The sequence below is a fragment of the Musca vetustissima genome, unplaced genomic scaffold (genome assembly GCF_032173495.1).
Source record: "Musca vetustissima isolate MV318-11 ecotype Yass unplaced genomic scaffold, APGP_CSIRO_Mvet_v1 utg13306, whole genome shotgun sequence".
Taxonomy (NCBI): Eukaryota; Metazoa; Arthropoda; class Insecta; order Diptera; family Muscidae; genus Musca; species Musca vetustissima.
In genome coordinates, this window is record NW_026883204.1 from 7,099 (window position 1) to 23,525 (window position 16,427).

At 33.4% G+C, this 16,427-nt stretch overlaps 1 protein-coding gene across 1 annotated transcript; it reads right to left on the bottom strand.

Moving 5' to 3' along the window:
* Window positions 1–9,122: 9,122 nt before the first annotated feature.
* Window positions 9,123–12,705, bottom strand: LOC133330046 (condensin complex subunit 2-like). The gene is made up of 3 exons (XM_061538522.1): window positions 12,394–12,705; window positions 11,322–12,180; window positions 9,123–10,324 (listed from the first exon to the last, which is right to left on the bottom strand). The coding sequence occupies exons 1-3, from the start codon at window positions 12,697–12,699 to the stop codon at window positions 9,195–9,197; spliced, it is 2,295 nt and encodes a 764-aa protein (XP_061394506.1). The 5' UTR covers window positions 12,700–12,705; the 3' UTR covers window positions 9,123–9,194.
* Between the last annotated feature and the right edge of the window lie 3,722 nt (window positions 12,706–16,427).

The window sequence follows — 16,427 nt, forward strand, 5'->3', positions numbered from 1 at the left end:
AACTCATTTTTATATACATATGTATATAGATAGATATATTTTTTTTGAATTCTTTATGTTTTAATTTTTCAATATATCTATATATATAAAAGAGTTGCGTTATAAGTGACTGACTGATCATCAACGCCCAGACGAAACGGCTAAAGCTAGAAACTTGAAATTTAGCATGTGGGTTGGGTTTGGTGGGGAGGCGTGTGATAAGGCGTGGTTTTTGGAAATTCGTACTAAAAGGTACTAAAAAGTACTTAAAACTTTATTACGCAGGACGAGCGAAGTGGAATGTCTGAAATTTTTGGAATTTAGTACTAAGAGGTACTAAAAAGTACTAAACATTATATTTGAATGGAATTGGTAGAGATACATATATGAAACTTTGTATGGAGCTTAAGTTATTACAAATAAAATGATAGAAATTAGCACTAAAATGGTACTAAAAGTTGTATTACGCCGGAACGGTTGGAAATTAGTACTAAAGGTAGGGGAGACTGGGGGACCTTCGGCAATCGCGTTTTCGTTACGAAGCTCTCACCGTACATCACTAGTTTCGATACATAGGTATCGAATATCGAAATAAATAACTGACACAAAGTTTGAAATTTCTAGCTAATAAGCTTATTTAGATACATAGGTTTTTGTATTTTTATAGATGTTTCTGTAATATTTCCATTCCATTTCGTAAGTATTTCGTGTATAAAACTTTTAAAATTTTGAAGACAATATTATTAAAAAGTGGTTAACTACGATGTGTATTATTATAAAAATATTTAAAAATACGAAAAACCATGAAAAAAACTATAAAAAGTACATTCGGGGTACATTCGGCATTTTAAAGTGGGACACATTCGGCCATATACAGATTGAGCAATAGTATTTCCTTAAAATGTTTTTGAGTTTGTATTTAAAACTAATCCTTTAATATGGCTCGAAATTGCATATATAAGATCAAAAGTGCTTGTATTGACGAAAATGCGATAGAAAACCTCTATTTCTGATGTGTGTGCGACCTTGAGATGTAATACTATTTTTTTATATCTTTTTGGTACTATTTTTTATAATTAAGAGTCAGAGGACAATAATCAGCCATAAAGTTGTTATATATGTTGAATAAGTACTATAGAGCTCCAAAAAAAGTGCCGAAGGTGCCCCAGTCTCCCCTACTACAATGTACTAAATATTGTACTACGATGGAACAGGAAGGGATAGATATCTGAAATTTGGTATGGAGCTTAAGCTATTACAAATAGAATGCGGTGCAACAATATTTTTTGGACATTAGTACTGAAATGGTACTAACTAGTACTAAAAACTGTATTACGCCCGAACGGTTAGAACAACAACTCTCAAATTTGGTATGCAGATTTGTCAATGATAAACTAATCAGAATGTGCGAACAAATTTTGGTAATTAGTTAATAAAAGAATGATGGGCAAAATATTGTTTTGAAATTAGTACTAGAATATATTAAAAAGTTATAAAATGTCCAAATGTGAAACTTCGCATAAGCTTTTACTATTACAAATAGAATACTATGCATACATTTTTATGAAATTTAGTACTAAATTGGTGATAAAACGTACTAAATATTAAAACACAATGGAACTGGTAGAAATAGAAATCTGAAATTTAGTATGTAGCTTACTCTATTGAAAATAGAATGATATGCATATTTTTTTCGAAATTAGTACTAAATACTGTAGTATAATGGAATCTGAAACGCGGTACATAGATTTAACTATTACAAATAATAATAAAAATAATATATTTTTGAAATAAGTACTAAAATGGTGCAAAATATGTATGTATAGTATGTAGCTTAACTATTACAAATATTTTTGGAAATTGTACTAAATATTGTACCACAATGAATGGTAAAAAATATATATGTAAATTTAGAGTACAAAAATGCTCTTATACTCTTAGTATTGGTTTATTGAAAATTCGTACTAAATGGCACCGAAAATACAAAATATTGCACTGTGTGGAAAAAGTATAATTCTGAGTATAGTAGTATAGTTTTGTATATTATAAACAAATAGAATACGAATGGAATACAAGTACTAAATATTGTGTACAATAAAACGGATAAATATAGGAACCTGTTATTAAATACTTATCTGGAACTATGACAATAAAAATTTATAAATAAATATTTTGCAGAAATAAGTTCTAAAATGTACTAAAAAATACAACACATTGTATACGGCGGTACGGGTGGATATACAATTTGGGCACTAGGCTTTTTCTATGAAAAGCAATGCTTTTCGCCATTTTTGACATTTATACTTAAAGTAATAAATATTGTATACGACAGAACGAGTAGAGGTAGAGTCCTGAAATTTTGTGTATATATTGAGTTACAACAAATTAAAAAAGTTTTTTTCAATTTTCTATTAAAAAGTACTAATTAGGAAAGGTTAGAGATAGATATCCGAATTTTAGTATTTATCTTTGACTATGGCAACTAAAATGTTTTATGGAAATATCTTTCGAATATTTTTACTAAAAGTTATATGAAATATAGTTTTCAATCCCATTTGGATCCATACTACAGAGAATGATTATGTGAATTTTGATTTTGAAAAATGGGCTGTATCTTTATGTTGATGATATACTAAAAATATTGACAATTTTTTCCATTGAGGATTTTGTAACACGTAACGCACCAGAAATACTAAATTTCTGCATTTTTTTTTATGGAAATCAGTATAAAGGAAGGCCTCTGCATAATAAATGATTAGCTGTGCAACATTGTAATACGTACTATAAAGGTACTACTATAAATACTAAAACGTACATCATATTTTACCATTAGTATTAATGTACCGAAAGAAACAAAAGAGGTTAAAGGTTATTTGCATTGGTCCATCGGGAGGATCGAGAAAATAGTATACTTTCAGAAAATAAGTAAGTTGTATTCGATTTAGTAGGATAGGAGCATCAACGTTTCTGTTCGAAAGAAATGCGGAGTGAGATCTTAAACAAAAAATATTGAAATATAAAACCTACAATTGAAATTTTTCAAATTTATACTTAATCCAAATGTATATTGTTTTTTTAACTATTAAAAGATTCGCAAACAATGTCGCGGGCCTATGCTAGTAATTATTTAATTTTCTTTTCATAAAAAATTATCATATTAAAAAACTCTAGGTTAGGTTTTAGCCGATTCTGTATATATGAACCGACCTGGACCAAATTTTCTGAAGTGAAAATCTACCATACCAAACTCTGCTTTAAATTTGGTATGGTAGATGAATTTAGATCCACCATACCAAATTTAAAGCGATCGGGTACAAAAAGTGCCACTTGTGAGTCTTCAGTATAAAATAGAGTGAAATATATATGGAAGCTATATCTATATCTGCTCCTCTACTAAAAATTATCTGCACCATCATATGTTTCAGGTTAGTCCTCATATAACAGTATTTTTGGGTATTTATGTCACATTGTCAGTCAAATTGGTACTCCCAGATAAAAATCTATATTTTATATATTTTTAGTTTCCACTTCATGGTGTATATATAATAAGTTCGGCTTGTCCGGATTTATCGACGGGTTTCCTTATTTTTTATGATTTTAACAATTTAAGAACGTAAGTATACTTAAGTTCATCAATTTAATTTTCCAGCTAAGTTAGTCCATGTTTTCTAAAATTACTTAAGATTTCAAAACATTGATATGTATATTGTTCGAATATTCTTATTGAAGGCTATATTAAGTTTCATAGTGTATAATTACATTACTCTAAAGAATTATAAACAAATCGAAAACTTTATATTTATAAATACACTAAGCCAATAATGGCGGAAACATATGTAGCAAATGGTGTTAGCAGGTGTTTTTACATTTTTGTGTGTATAAACCTTTCCCGTTTCTCCCAAATCCTTAAAAGTCAAATAAAACTTTAACAACAATTAATTACTTTGGAAACTCTTTCATTCAAAACTCATTACCTTGTTTGCTTCATGTTTATATTGTTGTTATTTTTGTATACCAATCTACCTACATATTCTGCACAGCATTTAAAGATATTGCCAGATATAAATGGCGACTAATTTGTTTGCATGTTTGTGGGTGTGTGTGTGAGCAATTTTTTCTCAATTTGCTATTTAACTTTTGACTTTATCCGAACGATTTTTTCGAATAACTTTTTCTTAACACTTTTCCTTCCTTCCGCCTTGAAAAACGAAAGTGTAATGTGTGCGAATTTACATATGGTGTATAACTATGGAAAGGGTGTTACAATTTGAAATTACAATTTGTTGAAAAGAAGCGGGGAAAATACATTACAATAAGTTTTCTTTTTTAAGATACTGAGTATATCATAAAACTTTTACCAGAAATCCACAGGCACACTGCTCCATAGGTGGATGATTGAACAAATATCCTTTTAAGCTTGCCTACGTCACACTCAGGTGTATTTTGAATCCTCGTAAGCGTTTTGTTAATACAAACAAACAACCAATAGATATATACACACACCTGCATGCGTAGGTATGTAAATGAGTATTTGTGTTGCTTAAAACGTTTGCTAAAAGTGCAAAAACATTTAGCAAAAAAGTTTAAAAAGTGACTTCAGCCTATGCGTTCAATTTAGGGGGTTGCCACCATTTGTCACTTTCGAAAAATTGAGCGTTCGAAGTAAATGAGGCTGTACAGTGGGAAAAGTTTGCATTAACATTACTTAGAAAATTCATATTTTTCTTGATTTGTATGAACATCACCATACCTTAAAATATTCGAATATGGGCTATATATTCTTGATCAGAATAAAATTCTATGTCCATTTAGCCATGTCCGCATGTCTGTTAAATCACGATAGAGCTTCAAATATTTAAGATGGAACTTTGAAAATGTGCACGCACATAGGTTTGCCCTCTTATTACGGTACTCCCAAATATTCGGTATTTTGAGGCCTTTGGGCACGTTTATCAACCATATAGGGTAGTAAATCTTCAATATTGGTTCACTTTTTTAGTACTTTGCTGAAATTGAGCACGTGTTTTAAGCCAATTTGGTTTAAAACACGTGCTCAATTTCAGAAATTGATATTTTGGATTTTCATTATGTAAAAAATGACCCAAGTTTCGAGGTAGATCCCATATAATTGTAATTCCCAATATTCGGCATTTTAAAGTTTTAAGACAAGCTTTAATTTGGTATTTGGGTTTGCACTGGGTAAAAAATGTTCCTACTAAAATTTAAAAACACGGTTCAATTTTTTAAGGTAGCCCTTATATAACACTATATCCCAAATTTCATTATTGTGGGAGTTTACATTTTAAGTTTTCATTAAGAAGAAAATCACCATACCAAACATATTGGCCCAAGTTTTAAGGAAATAAAGTTTCAGGGAAAATGACTACAAAGATTCGATGTAGATGGATGGTATTTAAAAAAATACTCGTATTCCTCATTCGATTTGACTGAATACATTTCATCGCAAAAACTGCATACAAATCTATACACTTTAGAGTTACCGGCAACAAATTTGTCATACCATAACTCAAAAGCTTGACCTATGGCGAATTTGTCTTACTCAAATCAAAATATTTTGTGTGTGTGTGTGTATTGTAATGAAAATGATTTGTTTCCGCTTTCGACGTGATGTAAATGCTTTGTTATGGAATAAACAAACATTTAAAGTTTTTTTTACAATTCTCCCTTAATACTGTTTTGTAGAACTTTAGGAGTACCATAAGTGGTAAAAAAAAATGAGAGCCTCCAGTTTTTAACTTTTGAGATAAAAGCCACAAAAGAGCGGTCACTCACGTGACTTCAAATGTACACGACTTTAGACATAATTGCGAGTAATGGAAAAACTCTGCGAATTGTGTGAATATTTTGAACTTTTAATAGTCTTTACATGAATTAAAGATTTCAAGCATTATTATTGCACTTTATCCGTCTGTCTGTCTGGCTGGTGCGCACGATAACTCTCGAAGGCAGCAACCGATTTCATTCAAACTTTGCACATCTTAATATTTCTTCCAAACTTAGTTTCAGTTCGAAGATGGGGTATATCGGTCCACTCCTTCTGGTAACTCCCCCACAATTTTATAATAACACTCAAGCGAACTATCTGATTTTTTAATCTTTACCAAGCCTAGATCAAGTAAGAAGATGGGAACCATTGGTCTACTCCTTCTAGTACCTCCCTAAAAATGATCAAAATGTTCAAAATTTGTAAATGGAACATCAGACGAATGAAATGACAGATTTAAACCAACCCATTATCTATACGAAGTCTAGATTAAGTCCGAAGATGGGACCAATTGGTCCACTCCTTCTGGTACCTCTCCCGCGAATGGTCAAAATTTTCAATTTTTCAGGCGGATGGAATGTCATATTTCAACCAAACCTTGCACAACCTATTATCGTTACCAACCCTATATCAGGTCCGAAGATAGAACCCAGTAGTCCACTCCTTCCGGTACCTCCCTCACAAATGATCAATATTTGTACCTCCCCCACAAACGGTCAAAATTTTCAATGTTAGTAAATCCAATATCAGGCGAATGGAATGTCGGATTTAAAGCAAACTTTGCACAACCCATTATCTTTACAAAGTCTAGATTAAGTGCAAAGATGGGACCAATTGGTCCACTTCTTCTGGTACCTCTCCCAAGAATGGTCAAAATTTTCATTTTTCAGGCAAATGGAATGTCATATTTCAACCAAACCTTGCACAACCTATTATCGTTACCAACCCTATATCTGGTTCGAAGATAGAACCCAGTAGTCCACTCCTTCCGGTACCTCCCTCACAAATGGTCAATATTTTACAAAATGTTATCGACATTAAGTCCGAAACCTCTTTGATATTTCTTATATAAAAAAGCTAATAATAAAATCTATGTGTAATTCCGAAGACATCCGCAAAACATAGTCTGGGGGTATATATCTGTCGACAACACCGACAGACACTCTTTATACCCTTCACCACACTGTGGTACAGGGTATTATGTCTTTGTGCATAAGTCGATTCGTCCGTCCGTCTGTCCATGTTAAATTGTTAACAACGAACAGGTCCCATTTTTAATTCGAATTGAATGAAATTTAGCACAGCTCATTTATTTGGCCCAAGGACGAACGCTATTGAGTTCAGATTTAGACATATCCCCCATATATATTTTCATCCGATTTAAGCTAAATTGGCATAGTTAAGTTTCGTGAAAATCGGTTTAGTTATAGCTCTCATATATATATATATATATATATATATATTCGTCCGACTTTATGTAATTGGTGCACCAAATTGCCTATATATCTTTCGATTTGCACAAAATGTTGCATAGGGTACTGAATTGAGCCTAGAATGACGTGTGTTAAGTTTCGGAAAAATCGGTTCAGATTTCGATATAGCTCTCAATATATTTTCGTCCGATTTTAGGTAAATAGTGCACCAGAGTCCCTATATGTCCTTCGATTTGCACGAATTTTGGCATAATGTAATGAACTGAGTCTACAATGATGAGTGGTAAGTTTCAGGAAAATCGGTTCAGATTTCGATACAGCTCCCATAAATATTTTCGTCCGAATTTATGTAAATGGTGCGCCAAAGTCCCTATATATCGATATGCACGAAATTTGGCATATCGTACTGAATTGAGTCTAGAATAATGTTTGGTAAGTTTCGGAAAAATCAGATTTCGATATAGCTCCCAACAAGGACGTATGGAGAGGGGGCCGGGAGGCCCCACCCTAGCCCTACATCGGATAAAAGCGCTACATCGGATATCTAAAAGGAATTTCCTTATGAGATTTTTTTATTTTTATTTCTTACATTTCCACTTGCAAAGTTTCATACAATTTACATAGAACACCTAAATCTTAATGCAAATTCCGACTAAAGAAACAGTTACTGGCTTAAATTAATACCATGACACACACTTACACATGGTGTTTTTAAAATGTTTTAAGAGTACCGATACAAGTAGTACGTTTAAAATTCGAATTCGCAAATACAAACACCATCTACACAAAATCATTCAGATGGAAACGCTAGGTTTAATCCTCATTTACATGTTCGGTATGCCGGAAATGTACATAAGTAATTTGTTTCGAGATTATATCAACAACAACAGCAACAAATCAGAAAGTTAGTGAATATACTTTTCAATCGGGGCAACAAGTGTTGGGGAAAAACGCCCACCAAAAAGCACATCTACAAGTAAAGTGTTTACTTGTAGAATAGCATTCAAATATATACAGAATAGAAAAGAAAGAAAAATTATCTTTGAAACCTAACTTACAGAACTGCTGGTTAAGGAAAATATTCCAGGCAGATGGGATTCTGTAATATTTTACTAACATTGGATAAACAGGCTTATTTCTACGGTCCAGGATCCGAAATACTTGAGATTGTGTTGGACACAATTAATTTCTCCTCTCACGACATACCCCCACCTTTTTGAAATAAATGAAAAGAAAACCCTTAGATCAACAGGCCAACAACAAGCAAAAATTTGATAACTGTAAAGTAAAATACTCTCGATACGTTTTAGTTTTTGTAAATTTTCTAAAAACTTATATTTTTGTTTATTTGTTCTTTTTTGTTTTAAATTATAAACCACAAAAATGTTTGTAAATTATTTATATATAGATTACACACAGAAATGATAAAAAAACTTAGAAAAATACTGCTTATTCTGGTTATGTTTTGTAAAAACTAAATCATATTTTGTTTCTTTCTTTTTTAATGGATTTATCAAGAAATAAAAATGGATTTCAAAGATGTTGGTTCTTTTATTGATGAAGCATGGGATTAACTACGAAAAACTTAAATATAAATTCTCATGACGGCAAATTTTTAATAATAAATTTTAATAATACAAACATACTTTTGAAGCTAATGAGATGGAAATTTTCGGGGTTTTGTTTTTGGTATAAATAATGTGGCAAAATATTTTGTTTTTTATCGAAAGAGAAAAAGACATTTGTCAAATGATACAGTAAACAGAGAATAGAAAAAAAGTAGAGAGATTGCAAATGATAATAATAATACATTATACAGAAAGAGCTTATTCGGCCATAGAAAGTAGAAGGGAAGAAACTTAAAGTAGTTCTATACTTGAAATTTCTATATATTATTATTTATATGTGTAAAGTTATTTAAAAAAATACTATTAAACAAACAATATTAAGGAGCGACACTACATTATTAACGTATAGTTAGTTTTTGTGTATAGCAGCTATCCCGTCACTTTGCGTATTTTGAAATCTTTTAGATCTTCTTCGGGTATCAGACGCAAATCGAATTCATTCGCCAAATGTAACACTGAGTAGAATGCTATGGAGGTGGATAATGATTCGGCCATTGCTTTTGGCAATATTTCGGGCAGGTGTTCGTAAATCTCATGGAAACTACCCATACCATCTTGATATTTCTCCTTCTTGGGTATGGGATGTTTGGGTACTTCTTCCTCTTTCACGGGCTGTTTGAATTGTTTGGTCAGCAGCAGTGAACAGCTACGTTTGAGATTTTTCATATCAATAACTTTGGCACGTTTTGCAAACGGTACCACAATTTTTGTAACTTGTGAGGGTGCTCCTTCATATTCGTGGGCAATTTCCAGTACGGTCTCATTTAGATTTTCCATGTTGCCGGCGTCATCACCCATACCACCTTCCGCCGCCTGGGGATCATTGTGATGAGTACTTGTGTGTGATGTATTCATACCAGCCCCATCTCCACCTTCATCACCACCACAACCAGCCATGCCATCATCATTAAAGTGGGGCATATCATCACCACCATCATTGAAATGATGATCGTCGGGCCGTAACGTATCATCATCCTCAGTGCCACCCGTTAATGTCGTCGCTGCTGTACTGTCACGTTCATCATGCTTCATGTGCAACGTCAAGCCCGGTGCATATTTATAGGTGAAAAAACGCAATGGATCCAATTGCAAATCGACGGGCAGCTTTAGTTTACGTTGATCCCATTTCTTTTGTATATTCGCTTTGCGACTTTTATATTTGTCATCCAATTTAATGAAGAGCTCATCATGAAATTCACCAAATGTTAACTGTTTCGATTTCTTTTTCTCCAGGGCGATTTTATTACGCTTCGCCCGTTGATTTAGGCGGCCCGCAACACCCTCCGACGAAAGATGCTGCTGTTGACTGGACAGCGTCTGGCGATTGGGTCGTGTCCTTTTAAATTTCCAATGCGAGGGACCAGCCCAAAATTGTGAAATCTTATCCAGAGGCCGATAAGAATATTCGAGCTTAGAACTAGCATCAACTGGCCGTAGATCTTCGATAAGTACGGGTTCTTTACGTAGGCCACGACAATTGTTAATGGCAGTACGTTCCTCTGGGAAAGGGGGAAAAGAGGCAGAATTATAAAATTAATAAAAATAAATTAATACAAATGATCGTTTAAAATATAAGCAATCAGAGGAAAGTGAAAAAACAAAGTTTGGAAATGAAAAATATCTTTTCCGCCCAAACCGAAAATTGAAGTTATTAAAAGTAGTTTATTTTTTTACTCATATCGAAAAAGTGGTAATCTGGACCCCATGGAATAATTGTGATATTTTTAAATTATCAGTGGCCAAATATTTTCGGCGACAAAATAAACATTACATTTTTTTGGAACAAAAAACAATAGGAGGCTAGGTCCTTTGTAAGGGGCGAATATTTTCGGGAACAAAAATATGCTGGACTTTTTTACTTTTCATTTTTATTACATCGAGGAATTAACTTAAATTGAAATTTTGACTTTTTGACAAGGCCCCGTTCATATAGAGTATTGAAAACAATTCCGGCATTTTAGGCCTTCTTATGGATGGTGGATTGGCTTTAGGGACATAAACGCAATATTTGTTGCAGTAGTCTTGAGTTGTCAAAGTTTGCAAGGGGAATTTTAAAGCTCCATATTCTATGTGCCTAACGACGGAGGCCCATATTGCAGGAAGTACGGACTTATTCGAATCAAGACATCAAATCCGACATTCTATGCCGAACTTATCTAGATTTTTATGTGGATTGGTTTCAGTGACATTAACGAAATTATTGTTTGCAGTAGTCCTCGGTGATTAAAGTTCCCAGGGAAATTGTAAAGCCCCATATTCTACGTGTCTTACACAGGAAGTTATATCGTTTCAATTAGGCCTCTTGTGGCAATATATGATAAACATTTCAAAGCAATCAGCTACCGGGCCTTATCCTAGGCTTGTTTTTCAACTTGACACTATGAAAGTTTTTATGTATTAAGAAATAAAAAAGTTCGACCATATCGGTTGAAAATCTAAAATTCCTTTGCACACCTAAAAACCCTATTATTTATTACATTTTCACTCAGCACTTACCAACAGTTAAATCATCATCTAATTCCTCATAATTAACATCCATTATTGGTACATGTTCGCTTAAGGCAGGCACTGGTTCACATTCAGCATTCATATCGAATGCCATACCCAATTCATTGACATTTTGAAATGGTGCAAAGATATCATCACTACCTCCACCGCCACCATCTGAACAACCCGGCGGTCCATCATCACAATCTGAATCCACACTCATACGTCTCGTATCATTGTCTTTATCGTCGTTTGGCGATTCCGGTGTATCTGATATCACATAACCACCATGCATTGGACGCAATTCCATATCGTTGACATTGGATATTTTGAATAGTCGATCACAACTCGCCAAATCCGCTTCATTCTCTGTACTCAGCGGAACTTCTTCGGTATAGTCGCAGACAGGCAGTGATTTCGAATCCCAAATGGCAAATGTTGTTCTCAGTCTCAGCTCGGACTCTGTGGTTAGAAGGATATTGTTCATGAGACGATTTGATGAGTTAATAGAGCCCACAATCGAATTCAATTTGCCAAAGACGGGATCTTGCAGTGGTACTGTATCCAAGCGTGCATTGATTGTGTCTTTATTCTTGGTGATGGTTGAAACCAAATTTCGCTTTTTCTTCTGTTTCTTTTGGGCCGGTTGTTTTTCGGCACCTTCAACACCCGCTGCACTGGCATTCGGATCATTGCCACCTTCACCACCGGTGGCCACATCATCCTCGTCATCGTCATCGTTTTGTAATTGTTTTTCATTGAATTTTTGGGCATTTAAGCCGGCAGACATACGCAGGACATCTGTGTGTATTGAATCGACACGGAGACTGTAGACTTTCGAAGATGCCTCCAGAGAAGAACCAGCAACCTAAGCAATAAAAAAGGAAATGAAACATTTCATTAACTGATTTAACTCTTAGTTCGATACAGTCACCAAACATAAACAAAACATTTCACAACAAGAGTGTCCTTTTGCCTATAGGAACACCAACACAATATTCACATGTATGTGTGTGTGTGCGAGTGTGTTTTTGTACATCTGCTGTTTGTTTATGAAATTGTGCATCCTTTCACAACTTACCTTAAAATTATTCAACGATTTATGATGTCTGTCCAGCAATGTTGACAGTGTGTCTATCAGTGACACTGACCATGCATTATCCTTGCTCAATTTATTGCCATTGTAGATTTCCAGGCATTTCTTCAGCGTTTCATTTTCCTCCAGGCATGCTGCATCTGATCCACCCGTGGATGATAGCAGTGTTCGACGGCGGGCTTGTCTACGCTCCTCCTCGTCATCGTTGATGGTGACATTGTGTGCCTGGCCATCACGTAAAACTCCCGCCTCGGAACGTCTCAGCGGTGAGTCTGTATGGGCTGGTGTCATATTCACCTAGAAAACAATCGATGGCAAATAGAAAATTATTTAATTTGTGTCAGCTATTGGCATCATTTACCATGAATTAGCTGACTGACTGGCAGGCTTGGCTATTGCTTTGAATTTGCTCCCTGCTCGGTACGTCGCGCGCGCTTCCCTTTAGTTGTGTTTTTTTTATTAGTTTTGCTGTTCGTTACACAGCCAAACGTCAATGATGTTGCTCGCTGTACACTTCTGCTTCACTTTGTGTTTTTACCATTTCTTACCTCTTTTTGCTATTTTCTGGGTGAATGCGTGTGTTTGTGTGTACGTTGTTGTTTCGCCTTTTGTTTTGTTTTAACGAAATTTAATTAAATTTAATTTCGCTGTCAAACTGTACTTGATCGATTTTTGTTCTTATTCACTTATCACTAATTTGTATTTGTTGTTAATTTGTTTTTTTTTCTGTTTTGTGAAACTATTTCTCTTATTGCAGCGTTAGAAAATATCATAACAAGGCAAATGTTTTATTCTTCGAGTTACTAAAAATGCGCTTGTGTTTGTAATGTATAAAATTTCAGTTGTTTTCAAATGCTAAAGCCAACGACAAACGATTGTTGAGAGGGAGTCAAAGAGGAGAGAGAAAACACATAAAAATTAAAAAATGGAGTCGTACCAGAGTTGATTTTAGGGTGTTAGTGTTGCCACCGGTCGATAAAATTAGGGAGGTTCACATCTTGCGATTTATTGTCCAATAAGCAGAAACAAACGTTCACACTTGAAAACCTATTTAATTAAATGGGGAAATAAATCTTTACCACTGAGAAACAGTTTTAGCGGAATATTATTACCACTTAGTAATCGTTTATATTTTGTAGAGTTTCAATAGTGGCAACAATGGTACAATAATACAGGGTAGGATACCTAGTGGTGAACAGCAAAAGGCAACTCTGCATATAGCGGTTTATTTATTACGGAACATAATCTATTGGATACCAACAAAATTAGTTTATAGTACGTCTACAATGTACGGGATTTTGTTAACACAGTGGGTTTAAATTGTCAATTCCATTGTCAAAAGTAAATTACCCCGTTAAAAAGTTATAATGCAAATGTCGTTTTATTGTGAGACATCTGCCCATAATTGAACATTTCCTTTCTTGTTGGGTTTTTCTGTTTTCGACAGTTTTTTATAGATACGAACAAGCACACGATACTTTTTATTGGGTATTTCTACGAAATGGAATCGATATTTAATGCTGTCATACCAGGACTTAGCGACAACTTTATTTTAGTCGTTAACTTATCAAGTACAGTTGCACACGTATTTCACAAATTCCGATCGAAATGGATTCAAATCCGTATCTAAATTCGAAAAAAATATTATAGTACGTTTACATTGCACCGGATTTCGTTAACCCAGTGGGTTTCAATTGTCAATTCCATTGTATACATGCCAAATAAATCCTCATAGAGTAGGTTAACCCGGTAAAAAGTTCCAATGTAAATGCCGTTTTAGCTTCTTCAGATTTCCATCGACTACATTTTGAAAAATTAAAACGTAAAAATCAAACCAAAACAAACATAAACCATATGATTAAAACGACATTTTATGGAGAATAGTGAGTTTCGGTAGTCAACTACATAGATATTTTTAAAGAAAAAAATATTGGTATGTTCAATATATTGGTATGACTTTGTCATAACAAGCCACAGTATGAAAAAATTGGAATTATAAGCTGCTATGATTGTATCATGTGTATTTTGATTTGATGGAACCAGCCACCTTGTGAAAAAATTGTAATCAGATTTTAGCCATGCCATACCTTCTAATAATTATACCCATGGTACAATAACTAGAGATCGGTTTACTGGAAATTAACAAAAACTGTAGTCTTGGGTAATGTCTTATATGGTCTGTTCCCGTACTGCAAGAATCTACTATTTTTTACTCCGATAACACTTTTTCCTTTATGATATCGAAGAAAATAGTAAAATCGAGTAGATTCTTGCAGTACGGGAACAGACCAACAATGTCATATTTACATATAAACATATCCAACAGGTTGTTTTGTTTATTTGACATATTGTTACAATCATGGTAGAGTAACTTCGGGTAATGTGGACCAGGCGTCTAATGTGGACCACCCCCCATATCTTAGAAAATGCTTGAAATATGTCAATGCCGCCTTGATAAATGTTTTCATAATTAGTGAAAACAAACATCAAACTTGGTTTTTAATAAATAATTGCAATGTTGAAAATTTAGTAGTAGAAAATGTAGCTCTCATTGTAAAAGTGTGTTTTGAAAATTTTTTAGCACAATAGTCGAACGTTTTTGCAAAATAGTCGAACACTTTGTTTTTCTCGAATATAAAGAAGTTATGTGATTTTCTTGTTTTCTTTAACAAAAATATACGTTTTAGCAGTAATTACAATCTGTGATTTTTAACTTTTATTCATTTTTGAAGCCGATAATTATTTTTAAATAAAAATATTCAATGTCGGGTAATGTGGACCACTATAAAAAAGTACGACCTTTTCATGAGGACGAGTTCGAAAAATGGGTGCATTTTATATGCGAGGAGGTATTCTATCCTCTGAAAACTCGATATGAGAAATTAAAGGTGTTTCGGTTGGATAATGAAGCAAGCACCCTCAAAATACCGCAAATGGGGCGGTACCCTTATATGGGGGCTATTCCAAAACATTAACCCATATATTTTTGCATTCATTGTTACCCAAGAGTGCAATAAATTAAAATTTATCACAACCAATCCACAATCTACCTTTAACTTACTGACCCTCATTACCCACACATACTGGTCCACATTACACGCCAAGTTATTTTTATTCGCAGTTTAGAGTTTTTTGAAATATAATGCAATAACATATTTATAGACAAATATATATAATGTTCGACCTGGAATATATTTAGCCAACAAATCTACTATTTTGTGAAAACAATTTGTTTTTATTGTTTACCGTTGTTACGCCCACAATATCAAAAAAAGAAAATGGTGGTCCACATTACCCGAAGTTACTCTACAATTATTCAAGGTAGGCCATAGGAACTTATAAATTGCAATTTTTTCATACTGTGGCTTGTTATGTCAAAGTCATATACAAAATGTGTGACTACGTGTGTAATGTTTTGAAAAATATAACAAAATATATTCGATGAATTTTACAACATTTGTAAGAAGATGTATGTATGAATGTATGATTTGTGAATGAATCAACATGTAAAACATATCCCCAAACTCGATTTTGAAAACAAAACCTGACATTCCATTCAGTTTTCGCGTTTTTTGATAAAATGTTAAAAATATGTCAAATGAACAGAACAACTAGCTGCATTTGTTTTCATATCTTCTGACATTATTGTCCATAAGGTAGAAGTGTATTTTCTCCTTTCTGACAAAAGCTACACTACTTTGTGTAATTGTACCATGGTTAAACCTTTATTAAATAAGGAAAATATCACAAAAAATTAATAGAATGTCAAGTTTTTTCACAGTATGGGGTTGCAAATATGATTATAATAAAATTTCTTTCCAAGCTATGAAATATTTTTCTTTGAATGCTGAAATGTTGAGTTGTAATTACACATACATATATAAACTAACACACAAGAAAAAATTTCACTTATTATAAAAATTTACATTCTTATGCAGGATTTTTTTTAATTAACTTTTAATATTTATTGGAAAAGTAAAATTTTTTTAATTGACATTCTTATACAAATATTTTTAATA

Excerpts from the sequence above, each read along its gene's own strand:
- LOC133330046 (XM_061538522.1), bottom strand. The coding sequence starts at position 12,699 with ATGACACCAGCCCATACAGACTCACCGCTGAGACGTTCCGAGGCGGGA. Across the intron at positions 12,181-12,393 it reads AATCGTTGAATAATTTTAAG|GTTGCTGGTTCTTCTCTGGA; the intron begins GTAAGTTGTGAA and ends TTTATTGCTTAG. Across the intron at positions 10,325-11,321 it reads AGATGATGATTTAACTGTTG|AGGAACGTACTGCCATTAAC; the intron begins GTAAGTGCTGAG and ends CCCCTTTCCCAG.